Source organism: Lactuca serriola, chromosome 1, assembly GCF_051521515.1.
Source record: "Lactuca serriola cultivar US96UC23 chromosome 1, Lser_US96UC23_V15, whole genome shotgun sequence".
NCBI classification, from domain to species: Eukaryota; Viridiplantae; Streptophyta; class Magnoliopsida; order Asterales; family Asteraceae; genus Lactuca; species Lactuca serriola.
In genome coordinates, this window is record NC_136408.1 from 90,183,831 (window position 1) to 90,203,426 (window position 19,596).

General features: G+C 34.4%; 3 protein-coding genes across 3 annotated transcripts; all 3 read left to right on the forward strand.

Annotated features, from left to right (window-relative positions):
• The first annotated feature begins 164 nt into the window (after positions 1 to 164).
• On the forward strand, positions 165 to 8,277 carry LOC145094972 (putative acyl-activating enzyme 16, chloroplastic). The gene is made up of 18 exons (XM_079032926.1): positions 165 to 577; positions 1,231 to 1,419; positions 1,514 to 1,628; positions 1,771 to 1,858; positions 1,970 to 2,181; positions 2,280 to 2,398; positions 2,933 to 3,082; positions 3,191 to 3,258; positions 3,416 to 3,521; positions 3,641 to 3,799; positions 6,249 to 6,302; positions 6,399 to 6,479; positions 6,581 to 6,718; positions 6,903 to 7,062; positions 7,159 to 7,238; positions 7,619 to 7,758; positions 7,917 to 7,974; positions 8,072 to 8,277. Exons 1-18 carry the CDS (start codon positions 332 to 334, stop codon positions 8,162 to 8,164), a joined length of 2,256 nt encoding a protein of 751 aa, XP_078889052.1. The 5' UTR covers positions 165 to 331; the 3' UTR covers positions 8,165 to 8,277.
• Positions 8,278 to 9,060: 783 nt separating this feature from the next.
• On the forward strand, positions 9,061 to 10,933 carry LOC145094980 (Pentatricopeptide repeat (PPR) superfamily protein). Its single transcript, XM_079032931.1, has one exon. It carries the CDS (start codon positions 9,161 to 9,163, stop codon positions 10,760 to 10,762), a length of 1,602 nt encoding a protein of 533 aa, XP_078889057.1. The 5' UTR covers positions 9,061 to 9,160; the 3' UTR covers positions 10,763 to 10,933.
• Positions 10,934 to 14,217: 3,284 nt separating this feature from the next.
• AT-HSFA5 (winged-helix DNA-binding transcription factor family protein) lies at positions 14,218 to 16,057 on the forward strand. The gene is made up of 2 exons (XM_079032937.1): positions 14,218 to 14,534; positions 14,818 to 16,057. The coding sequence occupies exons 1-2, from the start codon at positions 14,295 to 14,297 to the stop codon at positions 15,895 to 15,897; spliced, it is 1,320 nt and encodes a 439-aa protein (XP_078889063.1). The 5' UTR covers positions 14,218 to 14,294; the 3' UTR covers positions 15,898 to 16,057.
• Positions 16,058 to 19,596: the final 3,539 nt, after the last annotated feature.

Here is a 19,596-nt window from a genome sequence, read left to right on the forward strand (position 1 = left end):
CTCGGCGAGTAGATATCACATATAAATTAAATTAGTTGATAATTAGTTGACCAATAACTTTGATTTAAATATATAAATTTCATTTATTTTGATGTTATATATTCTTTTAAAATTGAAAAATAATTATTTGGAAAACGATATATATCGTGTTACATTAAAATGCACACCGAATTTCTGCAATGCGTTTGGTCTGAAAGCATATACACTGCCGGATGTGGTACGAATCTTCCAATGACTCGCTGTGTTCTCTCTCTCCGGTCTTCTCAATTTCGGAAAATTCAAAGCTTCACCTACTAAAACTCTGATCCACTTCACATACACAACATACAACATGATTGTTCATGGAGGTTTGTTGAATCCACTGTTTCAAGCTCCTTCAATGTCCGATTCGATGTCGATTACAATTACTTCAACGAACTATATCGTTTCACCGTCTTACCGTCGGCCGCGACCTCCGTTTTGCTATCAGTTCCGGTACCAGTACGTTAATGCCGGAAATGTATTGTTTAATAGCAAAAAGGGCACGCGAGATCGTGTCAGTTTGTTGAATCGAATTCGAGCTTACTCCGAATCTACGGTATCTGAATTACTCCTTTTTACTTTTTAATTGTATAATTATTTTGCTATATATGTGGTTTTTTTTTAAATGTTTTTATGAACCAAAAGAGGATCCGAATCAGTTCTTTATGATGATCAAATTTGTGTGATCTTGTTTGATGCATTAATTGAATTGTACTAGCAACGTAATTGAGGTCAAACTGTAAAGGTAGTTGAGAATTGTCGAAAAGGTACTCCGAGAGTTAATTGGGTTGTTGCATTCCTTTTTGTTTTCTTTTTCTGACAATTGGCGCTCCTTTTCTTCCTTGTTGACATTTTCACAACAATATAAAACACAATGAAACACATGTACAATAAATCAATAATTGATTAATTTCAAATGCTGATTACTCAGAATTTTTCAACTTTAAAGCTCAAATAAATTATCTATATGACCAAGTCGTAATTTTGATAATTACATGACTTCGTAACAATTAAATTTAGTAGTGGTTTTGAATTTAGATAACGAAGTCTTTTTTGGATATTAATTGTAAGACCCTAGGATTCAACTATCACTTATCAGTGTTAGTTTCATGACTTTTTTTTTTCTTATCAAAGGTTTAAACGCATGATATAGTAAGCTTGTATATTGATGAAAGGATAATGACTTTTCCAACATAATCTCAAGTGTAGACAGAAGAAAAGGAAGTAAGAAAGTATTCACCTATCCTTGAGAGTCAGTTGCTACCAGAGAAGAATGTATCAACTGCAGAATTGAAGGCAATTCCTGATATTTGGAGATCTTCAGCAGAAAGATTTGGTGATCGGGTTGCATTGGTGGATCCACATCATGACCCACCTACAAATATGACATACAACCAGGTCTTCTTCCCTTTTACTATGTCTTTTAATTTTTTCAGAAGTAATGGAATCTTTAATAAAAACTCCAATCAATTTAATTGAACCTTATTTGCAGCTAGAGGAGGATATTTTGAATTTCTCTGAAGGGTTAAGAGTTATTGGAATCAAACCATGTGAAAAAGTTGCACTCTTTGCTGACAATTCCTGCAAGTGGCTTGTTGCTGATCAAGGTAGATACATCGAATTCATGATTTTTTCTTCTTCTTATTCCTTGTGTTGATACACATGAAACTACAAACCACATGTATGGTTATATTCTCTTTTAAATTTTAATTTAAAGTTATATAGTAAACGTAGCAAGTTTGGGTGTAGGTATTATGGCTACAGGAGCAATAAACGTTGTGAGGGGATCCAGATCATCTGTGGAAGAGCTGTTACACATCTACACTCATTCTGAAAGGTTAGCAAAAAAGTTAATTACTTTCAACTTCAAAAACTGAAAGAAAGTTTATAAAAGTATAAATAGACTCATACTTCCTCATTTCAACAATTTGCTTTCTTTGGATAACAGTGTTGCACTTGTTGTGGATAATCCTGAATTATATGATCGGATTGCAACGGGATTTAATTCAAAGGCATCTGTTAGATTTGTGATCTTACTTTGGGGGGATAAATCATCATTAAATAGCCATTTGATGGAGGGAATTCCTGCTTATACCTACAAAGAGATTATAGATATAGGCAATGAACATCGTATGCTTTTGGTTGATTCACATGATGCCCGTAAGTCAAATCCACCACTTAGGAATTGGAATTGGAGATTCCATTCCATACTCCATTGCATGTTTTGGTGCCTCTAGACTGACTATATGAATCTTTAGGTGAAAAGTATGTTTATGAACCCATCAAGTCAGATGATGTTGCTGCTCTTATATACACAAGTGGGACCACTGGGAATCCAAAAGGAGTAATGCTTACACATAGTAATCTTTTACATCAGGTACTACAAATGTCTCTTTTGCCCTTTTCAATTGATCAAATTTTCTGTTAGAAATATGGTTTAGTGGCACTTGGAAATCTGAGAATCGTGATAATCACTTTCAAATCGAAGTATTTGGGTGGTACTTCCAAATCCTCAATTGGATAAGACTCAGATAAAATCAGAGAGAAAAGAAAGAGAGAGTGATATGGTGTAATTTCGTGAGTACCAGAAAAGTGACTAAAATTGGTTATAAACCTTCCTTATCTGAAAAACTGTCAAAACTGTCATATAATAGTTTCCTTGGACCTCGCTCCTAGGGACGCTGCCCCCGGACCCCCGTTCGTTCAGGGGCTTCGCCCCTAAATGACAGTATACTTTAATACTTGATCAAACTTAAACAAGTGTGTACTCCACACCTTCCTTACTTGTTTAATATTTATCAAGATCATTTTTAGTCAACAAAGTAATCCCTATTACACTTAAATAACATTGATGATAACAAATCACCAACATTTTCATCTCTTTAAGATATTATTATTATGCTTTTTGTAGGTTAATAATTTGTTTGACATTGTCCCTGCGGGGCCCGGGGACAGATTTGTAAGCATGCTTCCACCTTGGCATGCATATGAGCGTGCTTGTGAGTATTTTATACTTTCTTTGGGAATTGAGCAAGTATACACAAATGTGAAATACTTAAAGGTATTTTTTTTATCCCATTTGGAATTTCTTAAATCCAGAAAATGGATATTATATAATATTCCCATTCTCTTTTGTGATTTAAATTCTTTTTAGTTGTTTTCGTTGTAGGATGATTTGCGACACTATCAGCCACAGTATATGATATCTGTCCCTCTAGTGTTTGAAACTTTATACAAGTACAACTTCTCTATTTACTCTTTATAACTTTACAATGATTCAATGATGTGAGAAATAACAATGTACTTTCATCAATTTGTTTATTATAAAAGAAAATTTTGTAATATTAAGAAAGTACATTGTTATTTCTTGCATTTAGTTGTTTCTATTATGCAGTGGGATCCAGAAACAAATATCCACCTCATCTGCTATCCGTAAGGTGATTGCATTATCATTGATAAAGATCAGTTTGGCATACATGGAGTTCAAAAACATATATCAGGTTCAAACCTTTTAGCATCTTGTTGACTTTTAACTTTTTGCCTTTGTGCATGAGGGAATTTACCTTTGGTTAATTTTATATATACTAATGTTGTAATTAGTCTTCATGTTGTTTTATAGGGAGAATGTTTGTCAAGAACTCAGAAACAACCTTCTTACATTGCTGCAACATTGGATTGGATGTATGCACGAATTATTGCTGCCATTTTGCTCCCTTTACATTTATTGGCAAAGAAGCTTGTTTACAGTAAAATTCACTCGTCTATTGGGATTTCAAAGGTTTAAGATATTATCCTTCTTATATCATTCTGTTGTCTGCCAATAATCTAGGGTAAATCTGTGTGTTGGATATTGTATAGGAAACACGTACAAGGGAATATATATAGACACAATATTTACATATAACTAACTATTTGTCTAATATCCCCTTGCAAGCTAAGTCCAGGAAGCGACTTGTAGCTTGGATCTTAACATAACAAAACGTTGTGAGGACAAAGGTTTGGTAAACACATTTGCAATCTGGTCATCGGTGGAAATGAACTAAACTTGAAGTTGTCGGCGTGCAGCCTTCTCTCGAACCAAGTGAAAGTCTATTTCCCTGTGTTTTGTGCGAGCATGGAAAACAAGATTAGCCGATAAGTACGTAGCACCAAGATTATCGCACCATAACGTTGGAGCATATTTAATGGGAATGCATAGTTCTTGTAAAAAGTGCTCGAATCCATGTGATTTCTGTGACGGTATCAGCCAGCGCTTTGTATTCCGACTCAGTGGACGACCGAGAGACAGTCTTTTGTTTTCGTGCGGACCAGGAAACAAGATTAGAGCCAAGATATATTGCATATCCCCCCGTGGATCGACGGTCATCCGGACAGCTGCCCAGTCGGCATCTGAGAATCCTGTCAACGAATTGTAGGCAGAATCGGTGTACGCGTGAAGAATTGTAGGGGAGTCATGGGTGAACCGTACGCCGTAGGTATCGGTACCATGCAAGTACCGAAGAATCCGTTTGACAGCTGACCAGTGATTGCTAGTTGGTGAGTGCATGAATTGGCAGACCTTGTTGACTACAAAAGCGATATCCGGGCGGCTTAGGGTAACATACTGAAGGGCACCCACTATCTTGCGGTACTTAGTTGGGTTGGAGAAGGCAGGGCTGTCCCCAAGGGTGAGGGTGACATTGGTCGTCATTGGGGTGGGGAAAGGTTTGGCAGCAGCCAAGCCAGGTCGTTGTAATAGCTCATGAATGTATTTCCGCTGTGAGAGGACAAGATCAAAGTTGTGGGGTGTAACGTCTAGGCCAAGGAAATACGACAAATCACCCAAGTCTTGTACCACAAAAGTCTGACTGATTCTGTGAACCATGTTGTCAATGGCGTGTTGGTTGTTCCCGGTAAGGATGATGTCATCGACGTAGACCAACATATATAAGAGAGTACCACCGTGAGAGTAGATATACAGGGACGGGTCTGTCTTGGAGCCCTAAAAACCGAATGAATGAAGGGCAACACAGAGCCGGTGGAACCAGGCTCGCGGTGCCTGTTTGAGGCCGTAAAATGATTTATGAAGCAGGCAAACATGATCTGGTCTGTTTTCATCTACGAAGCCCAGAGGTTGGTGTAAATAGACAGTCTCCTGAAGATCGCCATGGGGGAAGGCATTTTGTACATCAAGTTGCTTGAGAGACCATTTCTAGGTTACGGCTAAGGATAAGACAACACGGATGGTGGTTGCTTTAATTACAGGGTTAAAGGTCTCGTGATAATTGACACCGGATTGCTGTCGGAAGCCTTTGGCAACAAGTCGAGCTTTGTAGCGTGTAACCTTGCCATGCTGATCTTTCATTAGTTTGTATACCCACTTACAATCAACAACATTAGAGTTCGGGGCCCAGGGCACCAAGGTCCAGGTACGGTTCCGCATAAGAGCAGAGTACTCATTAGCCATGGCACTACGCCAGTGGGGATCCTTGCTGGCAATGGTAAAGGAAGTAGGTTCGAGGTCAGGAGAGGGATCGGTAGTGTGGTTAGCGGTGGGATGGAATGGTGTGGCCTTTTTGGGGTTAGGGCGTAGGTTCAGTGGTTTGGGACGGGCTTGGTCGGGGGCAGGTGTGGTAGAGGTAGTAATGGGTGCTGGAGTAATGGACTAATGGTTTCAGGTGGACACTGAATTGATCTATCCGGGTTGAACAGATTGTTTGAGACCAGAAATGGCTGGCGCATGGCCTACGTATAGCCATAATTGTTAGATGATAGTTTAAATCCAAACTTGTGAGAGTTGTGAGTTGTTTTCTCTGTGGAGGTGAACGCTGTGATGTCTGCCATTAGAGAGGAAAAAAAAACGATGAACAGTGCTTCGGTGGAATTAGGGTTGTCAGCCTAGGGTGGCTCTGATACCACGTACAAGGAAATATATACAGACACAATATTTACATCCAGAACCCTTTAATATATATAACTAACTATTTGTCTAATATCTGTTGTCTGCTTTCTGACGTTTGTTGTTTGCTTGTTTACTACAATTGCTGTCTGTTGTATGTTGTAGTTGAAAGTTTTTATTCCGCCCAAAAATATGGGACAAGAACTCACTATCGATCTGTTGTCTGTGAAAAAGACGTGAATGCCCTTGTTATCCTGATAATTTCTACATAGGAAGTCTAGGATTGTAAAAGCTGATTGAAGAAGATTTAAACAAACTTCTAAATGTGATATCTGTTGGCATTCGACAGGCTGGCATATGTGGAGGTGGAAGCTTACCATTACATGTTGACAAATTCTTCGAGGTTTATAGATTCACTATTATTATTTTTTCTAATACATTAATTACCAGATTAAAGCATAGATAAAAAAAATTGTCTGTAATTGTAATGTTTTTACAGGCAATTGGAACAAAAGTCCAAGTTGGATATGGATTAACAGAGTCATCTCCTGTCATAGCTGCTCGACAACCATATTTAAATGTAATTATATACAAATCCAGATGTGAAAATTCATATATAGATATTATATTATTTACAAATATATATAAAGAATAAGAAAATGATAAATGTGAGACTTGAAGGTTCTTAGATCGGTTGGGCGTCCAATTCGAGATACAGAAATAAAAATTGTAGATGATGAAACCGGTCAAGACCTTCCCCACGGTTCAAAGGGAATAGTCAAAGCCAGGGGCCCACAAATCATGCAGGGCTATTACAAGGTAAGGGTAAAATGGTCATTTAGTCTCATTCAGACTGTTTATTCAGTCTGGAAAAAGAATAGACCCGTTACCCATTCAACTATTTTACCCATTCAGACAGTTAATGGGAAAAGAAAAACCAGGTGTAATTTTTTAAGAAAAAAATGATTAAATTAAAATTAGTGATGGTGATTAACTGAAATAGAATCCGGTAGCTACAAAGGAAGCAATAGATGAGGACGGATGGTTAAACACGGGGGATATCGGTTGGATTTGCCCTTCCCATTCATTAGGCCGAAGTCGTAATTCTGGTGGCACTATTGTTCTTGAAGGCCGTGCCAAGGACACTATTGTCCTTTCTACAGGTTAAAAAAATAAAATAAGAAAAAGAGTTTCTCTATCTATTTCTTGTTTTTTTTTTTAAAGTTTATTTGAATGTTGGTTTTTTGAATGGTTAATAGGGGAGAATGTTGAACCAGAACAAATAGAAGAAGCAGCCATGAGAAGCAATTTAATTCAACAAATAGTTGTTATTGGTCAGGTAACACATCCATTTTTTAAACCTTCATTTCCATTTCCTCCTTTCAGATCCTTTTATTTTCCTTTAATAAAATACTATTAAGTTACATTTTTCTTCCCCAAGTGTAACTGATTTTTTGCCAGTTTGGTCCCAAAAAAAAACTCTTGCAATTTTAGTCCTTATTTGAGGTTCTTGTAACATTTGCGGTCCCTGATCCAATTGAAATGACTATTTTTTTTACCTGAGTATAACTGATTTTTGCATTTTTGGTCCCAAAGTATAGTCATTTTACTTGGAATAAGAACAGAAAACGTTACAAAAACCTCAAATAAGGACAAAAATGTAACAAATATTATTCTTAATAATATAATTTTATTTTTGATGTTACAAATGACAACTAGGATCAACGTCGGCTTGGAGCTATAATTGTTCCAAATAAAGAAGAAATTTTATTGGCATCCAAAAATTCATCTGATAATGGTAACGCTCAACTTACCAAACACCAAATGGCTGCCATCTTATCTCAAGACCTTCGTAAATGGTAACCAACCAACTTTACTTTATCTCAAACCTATTTTAACAAAATTTAGGCTAAATAAATGCAAGAAATAGCATCCTACTTTCATTCATTTATGTATGTATGTATTATAGGCAGCATGTTAATAATTTTCTTCTTAATGTTGAATTTGATGCATGCAGGACTTCAGATTGCTCATTTCAGGTGGGATCCATTCTTGTCATTGAAGACCCTTTTACGGTAATTCCACATGCATTCTATTTATTGTACCTTACCCCTTTTTTTTTTTTTTTACATAATTAATCTTTTTGATAAAATATGTTTCTTGGAATTTCAGATTGATAGTGGTTTGATGACTGCAACCATGAAGATCCGTAGGAACAAGGTTGTGGAGCTATATAAACAGGAGATAGATAATCTATTTAAGTAAAAAAAAAAAAAAAAATCTTGTGTTGTACTTTCTCTTTCTCGATTCACCCCTAATAATCTGTATCTTGTTTTTATTTATTTATAAGTTATGATATCTCATATTCTCTTTTCTCATGTCATTTTTTTAACAGAAGATGAATAAGATGATTGAAAATAATATGATCTAAATAAAATAAAATAAAAAGTAATTATCTTTTAATGAAAGGAAAAAAAGATAAACATCCAATAGATATAAAAAAGTAATTTCGTTTTTTTAGGTTTCTAATTTCTCCATTTTTGAGACTACAAAAAGCCAACACAACCCTGGTTCTTTCTTTCTTTCTTGATTATCTCAATTTTTTTCAATGTCGGTTTGTTGAGATTAAAAAAACGATTTAACAAGAAGCAAACGTAAAGGATTTCAATAGGATCTAGCTGATTAGAGAATGTTTCAATAACTCTTATGCTTAAAGAGTATCATACCATTAAATTTCTAACAAAAAAAATTATATATTCACTAAAGTCCCAATATTTTGAACGATTTGACAAAAAAGTCCTAAAGTTTATTTTTTTTGACAGTAAAGTCCTAATTGACGATTTGATAAGAAAGTCCTAAACTTTATTTGGTTGACAAAAAAGTCCTAATTACCGGCTAACCGGGGAAAAAGGGTAAAAGTGTCAAAAATGCCGGTAATTTGGACTTTACTGTCAAAAAAATAAAGTTTAGGACTTTCTTGTCAAATCGATGAAAATATTGGGACTTTACTGTATATATCCCTTTTTTTGCTTTTTATACTTAAGTTTATAATTTTTTTTACACTTTTTATTCTAAGTATATTTATTTTCATAACATACATATTTATATAGAAAAATCATATTTATATACCAAAAAATACTTAATAAAATATTATATTTACCCTTACACACCCATACTCATGGCTTATACAAGTCAACTTTAGCAGACGACGTTCACAATCGTAACAAGAGCCATGACTTTAGAAACCTAAATCCGTCATGAATGCATCACCAGTTACTCCAACCTCTCCGTCTCTGCGCCAGTCGCCGCCTTACATCTCACGGCAAGACTCTCCATGCCAACATCCTAAAGCTCGGCCTCGACCGCTATGGAGCCCTTCCCAATACACTCATCTCCATGTACGGCAAATGCGGCCTCATCAAAGACGCCGTCCAACTGTTCGACGAAATGCCTCAACGAGACGTAGTTTCATGGGCTTCTATTCTCACAGCTTACAACCAATCCAACCTCCCTAACCATGCCCTCTCCCTCTTCCCCTTCATGTCCACTCGAGATTCCTTGCAACCCGATCACTTCGTTTTCGCTAGCTTACTGAATTCCTGTGCTGCCTTAAACGCGCTACGAATCGGACAACAATTGCACGCCCAATTCATGTTATCCCCATTCTCATCTGACGATGTTGTCAAATCCTCCTTAGTTGACATGTATGCAAAATGTGGATCGGTGGACACTGCACGTTCTGTTTTCGATTCAATTTCTTCAAAAAATCCGATCTCTTGGACTACTCTGATTTCCGGTTATGCTCGGAGTGGAAGAAAATCAGAAGCTGTTGACCTTCTTCGAGACATGAAGGAATCAGATCTTTTCTCATGGACTGCTTTAGTCTCTGGATTAATACAAAGTGGTCACCTAATCAGCGCCTTTCATCTCTTCATCGAAATGAGAAAAGAAGGAATCAAAATCATCGACCCCTTTATTCTCTCCACCATCATCGTAGCTTCTGCTAATCTTTCATCACTCGAACTCGGTAAACAGGTTCATTCTTTAGTTCTCAAACTCGGTTTTCAATCCAGTTTATACATCAGCAATTCCCTCATCGACATGTATGCAAAATGTAGCGATATAATCGCAGCCAAAACTACCTTTCATGGTATTCTTACAAAAGATGTAGTCTCATGGACTTCAATAATCGTGGGGTTAGCTCAACATGGAAGAGCTCAAGAAGCATTATCGCTATACGATGACATGGTGTCCACTGGAATCAAACCAAACGAGGTAACATTTATTGGCTTGATTTATGCTTGTAGCCATGTAGGTTTAGTTTCCAAAGGTCGTGATCTTTTCAAATCGATGGTTGAGTGTTACAAATTAAACCCTAATCTTCATCACTACACATGTTTACTAGATCTATATAGTCGATCAGGGCATCTAGATGAGGCTGAGAATTTACTTAACTCCATGCCTTTTGAAATCGATGAGGCTGTTTGGGCTTCTTTTTTGAGTTGTTGTAAGCGATTTGGGAATACCCAAATGGGAATTAGGGTTGCTGATCGTGTAATGGAGTTAGGTGTTAAAGATCCTTCAACTTTCATAGTGTTATCTAATGTTTATGCGGGTGCTTTTATGTGGGAAAAAGTAGCAAAAGTTAGGAAGATGATGGTGTCCATGGATGTAAAGAAAGAACCTGGTTATAGTTGTGTTGATTTAGGTAAAGAAAGTGAGGTTTTTTATGCGGGTGAGACGTGTCATGTAATGAAAGATGAGATTTTGGTTTTGCTTAAAGATTTAGATGAGGAAATGAGGAGAAGAGGATATGTTCCTGATGTTAGTTTTGTGTTGCATGGTTTGGGGTTTAAAGAGTAGGAAAAACATTTTTTTTTTTTTTTTTGCATAGTGAGAGGCTATGTGTTGCTTAAGGGTGTTAAAGGGTTGCTTGTAAACAGTTTTTGAATGAAGTTTTTTCTTAGTCTTTAGATTATGTAATTATTTATGGTTAAATATGATTATAAAAATATATGAGGATATTTATTTATATATTATTTGATACAAACATTTGTAAGATTAGATGATTTGTCTAATTTAACCTGGTTATCTATTTTTTTTTTCACATATGGCCATTAAAATGATATAAATTTTAAAACTAAATATGAGTTCGACTAAAACTATAAAATTTAAATTAATATATATATATATATATATATATATATATATATATATATATATATATATACACACACACACAAGGTTCTAAATGGCGTGAGGCGTGGCGTGACGGCAAGACCAAGCCTTAAGCTTAACGAGTCATGGCGTTTTTCAAGGCGTGATGTAAGACGGCGATTTTGTATTAATTTAAAAGTATATTACCACATAAATATAAATTTATATTAAATATAACAATTTTTTAGAAGTGTTTGATCAATAACTAATAACAAAAAGTTAACAAAAACCACAATACTTGTATCTCCGATTTGAAAAGACATAACAAAGAGAAAAAACTGTGTCTCAAACGAAAAAACACGCGTCATAACACGTCATAACGTGCCATGGCGCGTCATATCACGCCATAACGCGCCATATATATATATATATATATATATATATATATATATATATATATATATATATATATATATATATATATATATAGGATTAAATAAATTTAATATCAAAAAACGTATCTAAAAATTAAAAGGGAAAATGACTCTTGAGGGTAATTAACTTTTGCGTTTGTACTCATTTGGTCCCTTTTCTTTTTTTTGTATTCAATATACCATCGAACTTGTTGTTGGTGTTTACCATAGCCCTTTTGACCGGCTTTTGACCTGTGATAGCCGGTCAAAGGGTTATGGTGAACACAGACAACAAGTTCGATGGTATATTGAGTACAAAAAAAAAGAAAAGGGACCAAATGAGAACAAAAAAAAAGAAAATGGTGTTCTCATTTGGTCCCTTTTCTTTTTTTTTGTACTCAATATACCATCGAACTTGTTGTCTGTGTTCACCATAACCCTTTGACCGGCTATCACAGGTCAAAAGCCGGTCAAAAGGGCTATGGTAAACACCAACAACAAGTTCGATGGTATATTGAATACAAAAAAAAAGGGACCAAATGAGTACAAACGCAAAAGTTAATTACCCTCAAGAGTCATTTTCCCAAATTAAAATACCATATGATATTATTAAACTACCTTTCCAAAATTAAAGATGATCTTCGCAGCATCCCATAGGTTGAAGAAGGATGAAGTTGTACCTTCATATAGGTGGTAACACTCCTAAAGCTAATTAGATTGTTAATAAATTACTAAAGATAAGTTTGTTAAGGTTCTTGAAATTGAAATGAAGATGCTGACTACGACGAGTTTGATGATGATGAGGTGTGCTTAATTAAAGTATGAGTTTGGATATATTTGTGAATTTTAAACCTAATTAAAATATGAGTTCGAATATAATTATGATTTTTATAGTTTTTGATGAATATATAGGTAGTTGTAAAAATTATAAGGATATTGACGGAATGTTGAAAGTTTGTAAAGATATACATGAAATTTATTTTAAATAAAAGGAAAGAATTTATATTATTACACCATCCTTTGAAAAGAAACCGAGGGTGATGTTTGGTATGTGGAATGGTTTTTGAGAGGTTTTTAACATCAACATTACCAATGGCTAAGAATGATGTCAGGGATGTAAGACGTAGAGATGTAAGATGTAGATAATACAGCCTCTACAAGATAGACACGTTGCTTTCAATTATGGCGTCAAATATTAAAAAAAAAAAAAAAAAAAAAAAAAAAAAAAAAGTCCACACCAAATGATCTCCTACATATAAAATGTCAGCTCTCAATGGACAATATTATATAGTGTTGTTTGATTAGGAGGTTGTTTGAGATTTTATCTAAAAATGGTTTATTAATTTATTGACTTTTTAGTTAAAAAAATTATTTGAATATATAAGGACTATTAAAGTAACTTTTTGTTAACTATTTGAAAAAAAAAAAATTTAAGAATTTTTAACTTCTTAAAACAATTTATAACTTATTAAGTTGAAAATGAGATTTTAAGGAGTCAAACTTCTTTTTTGTTGTAAGTTAATCCAAACATTTTTTTAAAAAACAACTTGTTGACTTTTGTCACTATAACAGCTAATTCAAACAATTTTTTTTTGTTTTCATAAATCAATAAGTTCTATCTAAAAGTCTTTTTGAAGTTCAAAATGAAATCTCAAACATCATCTACATAAGAAAAACATATATTAGCAAACAGGAAGTAAAGACATAACCAAAATAACTAGGTAAGTGCAAACATGCAATGAATGTCTTGAGGAATTAAAATTCAATGGATTGGGAAAATGAATGAATTATTAAATATCATGTTTTTCAAACGAATTTTAATCTAAATCTTAAACTAACTTTTTTTTTTGGAACCGGCAATTATATTAAAACAGTGACCCTAGCAAGATGCTAGGGACCAAAATATACATCGTACATAGGAGCATAACAAAAAGAACACACCACCAGCTATATACAACTAATAGGTGACATACACCACTTCTCCCACACGATAACATCACCTCTGCGCATCCTAAATTTTCGCCAGCTAAAAACCATCGATTTAATACAGTCCACAGTCTTCGCCGGTGTCGAATTCATTCCTTTGAATATCCTGTCATTCCTCTCCTTCCAGAGACTCCATAATGTTTCATATAGAATACAAGTCAATATCTCTTTCTTTTTTGGGCAATGACCCCAATTCCGGGCAAAATCCAAAACGTCGGTAACTCCAGAAAACTGTTTGGCAGGAATGCCACACCAGAAAAGCACCCTGTTAATTGTGTCTTCCGCAAAAGGACACGATGTGAGGATATGGTTTGATGTTTCCACGATGTTGCTGCATAACCCGCACATCGGGGAAGGAACCTGGATGTTTCGTTTTTGTAACTCCTAAGCCGAAGGAATCCGTCCCTGTTTTGCCCGCCATATAAAGCTTACTACTTTTTTCGGGGCTGAGTTTAACCACCAAAATCTTTATCTAACTACATCAGTGTCTCCAAGGAGACTTAAATACATAAATGCATGATAGCAAGTATTATTTTAAACTCTAGAGTCTAGACAAAAGTTGTGTTTGGAGTAATTAAGATATATGTCAAGCTAAGCCCCTCAAGTTTTGTTAAAAGAACCTTTACAACTGTAGTGTAAATTAAATACAAACTTGGGGGGTCAAAGTGTACATAAAGAGAAGAAGCGTAGCAGTATCTACACGTTACGACGTCGTCCTGCTGTCGTACGACGACTACCTGTAGACGGTAAAGAGTCAACTGTCATGATGTTCTTGTAAAGAGACTCCAATTTAGGGGTTTTCCAAAATCTTCAGCTGATACGACCGGGAATCTCCCAAAATGGAAGGTAATCAGGCGGTATCCGGCGGCGGAGGTGGAGGAGGTGGAGGAGGACCAGCTCCCTTTCTTCTAAAGACGTACGATATGGTTGACGACTCCATGACCGATGAAATAGTGTCGTGGAGCACAAACAGGAACAGTTTCGTTGTGTGGAACCCTCCTGAATTTGCTCGCCTGTTGTTGCCAACTTATTTCAAGCACAATAACTTTTCCAGCTTCATTAGACAGCTCAATACATATGTAAGTGATTGCTGTTATGATTCTGTTTACATTCTCTCGTTTTTTGATCAACTATTTAGAAGAACTTCAACCTAATTTTATCTTGATTCATTCAATTTTAGATCGTTAGTTTTATAGGATATTTGATCGATCTAGTATTGATTTTGATTAGGACGACAAGTTTTGCGAATCAGGTATTTTCTCGAGAATATCGTAGGATTTTGCTTGAAGAAACGAAAGCCTAATTTTAGCTACTAGAGTAATCGAATTTCACTTTCTGAAGATGAATGATTCCGTTTAACAGGGTTTCAGGAAGATCGATCCTGAAAGATGGGAATTCGCGAACGAAGAATTCGCTAAAGATCAAAAACACCTTCTGAAGAACATTCATCGAAGAAAACCAATTCACAGCCACAGTAATCCACAATCTTCAACCATCGATCCCGAAAGAGCAGCTTTTGAAGAAGAAATCGATAAACTCACACGTGAAAAAACTTCACTCGAAAAAAACATCACGAGATTCAAACAACAACAACCAGTTTCAAAGCTCCAAGTCGAAGACCTCACTCACCGAGTCAACACCATCGAAGAACGCCAAGACACACTCCTAACATTCCTCAAAAAAGCCGCTCAAAATCCCGATTTTGTCGAACACCTTGCTCAAAAGCTCGAATCAATGGATTTTTCAGCCGATAACAAAAAAAGAAGATTTTTCCCCGAAGATAATAATAATACTAATACCAATAGTCTCCCTCAGAGCCCATCTAGACCAGATTTCGGAAACATTTTTCATCGTGATTTTTCAAATAAGCTTCGATTAGAGTTATCGCCAGCTGTTTCTGACATAAACTTTGTATCAAACAGCACTCAAAGCTCAAACGAAGATAATGGAACTGGAAGCCCTCAAATCATAGTATCTGAAAGGACACATGGCAGCCTTCCATTTAATCAAGAAACCCAAGAACTTTCAGATAGCTGCACTTCATTTGGCTTCAACATGGATTCTTCTTTCATAAACAAAACATGTTTAGATTCCAATAAAGACACCACCAAAGGCCACGATTCATGTCAACTGAATCTAACTTTAGCATCTTGTGTTTCACAAATCGACACGTGTCAGGATACCGACACAATGCCACAGTCATTTGAGGAGATCGGAAAGCCGCCGGAGTGGGCGGCGGCAGCCGCCAGAGTCCCGGAAAAGAACACAACTCCGGCGGCTCCGGTGGCACCTGCAGCTGCTCAGGCGAGGGTTAATGATGTTTTCTGGGAGCAGTTTTTGACTGAAAGACCGGGTTCTTTGGATGTTGAGGAAGCGAGTTCGAATCTGAGGGCAAATTCGTCATTTGAGAATTCGAGGAATTTGCAGAATCTGACTCTTTGAGGAAGAAGCTACTTATGTATCTCCAGGTTCTTTTCTCTGTTTGTATAACTCTTATATATTAGTCAACTTTAATTTAATGTACATTATTTATGTGTTTACTAATTTATATGTTTAGTTTGAACTTTGAATTGAATAAGATGATGTGAAAAAATTCGTTATCCTTTGATTAGGGATATTTAAGGTATGATAGTATTTGCTTCCACTTGTATCAATCATTATATGCAAATTAGTTTTACCAAGTTATTTGTAATATGTTGTATGATGAAATAATAATGTTTGTTTTTAGCTTCAAGAAGTACTGATACATAAAGATGAAGAATTAAAGTAGTTAAAATCATGGTCATAATATAACCATTTTTTTTTTGTCATATATAGGTATTTAGTTTTAAAAAAAGTTAATATCAAAATGACAAAATGACATGGTATTTCGTATTTCCAAATAATGTACGTTTATCAATAGTTTTTCCATATAATTTTACTGTTGTTATGTTTATATCAATCTTTTATAAAAGAGAGTTTTATCTAATAAAATAATATGGTAGGTTGAACTACATGTACTTATTTGTCCAAAAAGTAGCATGTCATGACTATCATAAAAATTTCAAGAGAAACCTACCCTACCGTTGAAAATCAGAACCCGAACAAGATGCCAAGCGTTTTAAACATGATAAGACAAGACAATAGTCGGGAGCTTCAAATGTGAAAAATAATCGACAAAAAAGAAAATCTTGTTACATGTGAATTAGTAGAATTTTAACATTTGGTATGTGAGATATTTGTTTAATGAGTTTAATTTAAACAAGTTTTCATATTGCGTTATTCGTAAAATTTTAATCATATTTATAATTTTGTTCCTAAATAATCATGTAATAATAATCAACTTATAGAATGTTAAAAAAAAAAAAGGGGGGTGGGGGGGGGGGGGGGGGGGGGGGGGGGACGAATCAACGAATCTTACATTCTTTTCATGATTTAAGCAAAAAATAAGCTATTGAGCCAAGATAATCGTGATTTTTGCATATTACATTTGCGAACTCTGAAACGAGTTCGTTTTAGAAAAATCAAATTTTACTCATAGATGTCATTTGCAAAAATCCAATTTACATGTACAAATTCTTTTAAAAAATCATCTTTGTTGAAGGTTTTTGTGTGTGTATGTTTCAGAGGTCTTCAAAAATCATTTCCACCGCAATTTTTTTTAATATTGTACTTTTACCTACAAAAATAACAAAAGAAAGAAGATTTCTCACATCTAAAAAATCTTTTTAAAAAAGGTGATAATATATATTTTTTTTGTTATTACGTAGGTCAAAAATACAATATAAAACTTCTGTGTTGTGGAAATGATTTTTGAATATTTCTAACAAAAAATCTTTAAGAAATTATGATTTTTTAAAAGAAAATTGCAAATGAAATTCGATTTTTATGGTAAAACTTGAATTTTTGTCTAAATCTTAAACTAGCAGGAATGATGTCATTCTGACAAGTCAGTAATAATAATAGATATGATAATAATAGATAGTGACACATGAAATTGAAATAAAGGAAACAAAAAAATAACACTGTTTCAGTCCATATATGGGCACCATTTTGCGCTCCCTCTAACAACTTGCCACAACTGCAGATACCATAAATTTATATGCTTTACTTGGAGGAAAACTACAAGAGCATTGTTTTACAACATTTCATCATTTTCACCGTTTGCCCAAATACATCTCAATGTATTAAACACAACATTAAACTTAATAACTGTCATTTGGTTTATATGCCTCCATTTGGTAGTTTGTTCTTTGCTTCGGTAGCAACCTTGACTCATTTCGTTGTGGAATCTTCGGGTAATTTTGTTCCAAAAAGAAGACCCGCATTCGTAGAAATCAACCATCGAGTCTTCATGTACATCGACCTATGCACAAGTCAAAGTCACCTCCTCACTAGTCGGGCTCCAAGGATAAGGGTTTAAGGAAGCCATTTTGAGAGAAGTTTATGAGTGTTGAATGTTTGAGAAAGAAAAAAACTTGAAGGTTTGAAAGTGGTGAAAAATAAAGACAGATGTTAGTATTTATTTTGGTTGTAAAATGTTTTAAAACTTGAAATTAAAAAAAAAAAAAATGAGTGGTTTTTGAAAAATAAAGTAAAAAAAGCTAATGTCTTGCCAAGTTCGGCATGTCAAAGTAGCAGTCCTGTGTTTGCCAATGTGAATCATCCTCTTGCCAAGGTAGTGCCAAAGCCATTAGCTCTAGCCTTAGAGCATCTCCAACCCATCCTTAAATACTTTTTTTTTTCTATTTTCTTCCTCATTCTTCTCCAACCCTACCCTATTTCTCCCTCCATATTTGGAGATATGAATAGTATCACCCCATATATGAGGTAATACTATTCATATCTCCAAATATGGGGATGAAGTTTTGGTTGTCGGGTTTAATCCCTAATTTTATATATTTATACATTTGTAGTTTATTTTATCTATTAGATTTAATTTGAATATAATGTTTAATATTTATAATATTATAATAAATTATATTAATTAATCAAAAATATAAAATTTATTTTTATTTGTTAAAACTAAATTAGTAGAGGGGTGTGTTTGACAATCTATCTAAGTTGAAATAATAGAATATACTTGGAATATATTTTTCGTGGTTAAAAATGCGGTAAAAAATGAAGTATGGTTGAAGATGAAACACTATTTATCCCATTTTTTACTCCATTTTTTGGGGGGAAAATGAGGGTGGGTTGGAGATGGTCTTAAAAACTCAGTAATTTTGTCTTTTTTCTAAAAAATATATAAATCTTATCAGAAATATTTGGCAATGATTGTAATATCATCATGCTTGAAAAAGAACAAGTGGCAACCTTTGTTTCACCATTATCAATAGTATGCTTGAGTTCAAAGAAATCATATCCATTTCAATCATAATCTTATGCTTGCCCAAAAAAGCTCATTCTAACATCTTGAAATGTTAGGTTTTGGGATCTGTGTAAATATGTAATCAATTTTTGTTACGAGTCGTATAAACTTTTATAAATAAATAAAAATCCTCTAGTTATATATAAATGATATCGACATCATAGAAAACAAAATGAGAACAAAAAATAAAATAAAATAAATCCAATGATGGATTCCATCACTTCTCCACTCCCAATTTCTTTCTTTCTCTCTAGTGTGTGATAGTGAGAAACCGTGTCTCTAACAGTATTATTTGTGGGCTTGTTGAAATGCCTCTAATAATATTATGTTACTAGTTAAGTTTTGTTAAGAGTTTGAATTAGCAATTACTAAATTGACATGTTATTATTATCTGAACAAATTCTGAACTTAATTACGTTTGTACAATATAAAGAATCCATGTTTATACTATGATCTCAAGTCAATCTCGTCAACTAACTATGCAACAAAGTTAAACACTTCTAGAAGAAAGAGCTAATCATTTGTTTGCCGAATAAAGTTTCTTTTAATTTATATAATAAGATATATTTTTATTAACTTATATAATTATATATTTGTTGGTATCAACTTGTGCAACCAAAATAATAAAATAACACACAAATTCATAACAAACTAGTAACAAAGTAAATAACATGTTTATTTGTTGGCTCTGATACCACTATTGGGTTTTTGATACGATATAAAAATTTGTTTTTTCATAAAAAACTGGTAATGAAAAACTTTAAAAATAACATGTTTATTTTTAGTTCATA

Coding starts and splice junctions, on each gene's coding strand:
- LOC145094972 (XM_079032926.1), top strand. CDS start 332: ATGATTGTTCATGGAGGTTTGTTGAATCCACTGTTTCAAGCTCCTTCA. Junction 2,399..2,932: donor ATAGTAATCTTTTACATCAG/GTACTACAAATG, acceptor TGCTTTTTGTAG/GTTAATAATTTGTTTGACAT. Junction 6,719..6,902: donor TCATGCAGGGCTATTACAAG/GTAAGGGTAAAA, acceptor TAACTGAAATAG/AATCCGGTAGCTACAAAGGA.
- LOC145094980 (XM_079032931.1), top strand. CDS start 9,161: ATGCATCACCAGTTACTCCAACCTCTCCGTCTCTGCGCCAGTCGCCGC.
- AT-HSFA5 (XM_079032937.1), top strand. CDS start 14,295: ATGGAAGGTAATCAGGCGGTATCCGGCGGCGGAGGTGGAGGAGGTGGA. Junction 14,535..14,817: donor TTAGACAGCTCAATACATAT/GTAAGTGATTGC, acceptor TCCGTTTAACAG/GGTTTCAGGAAGATCGATCC.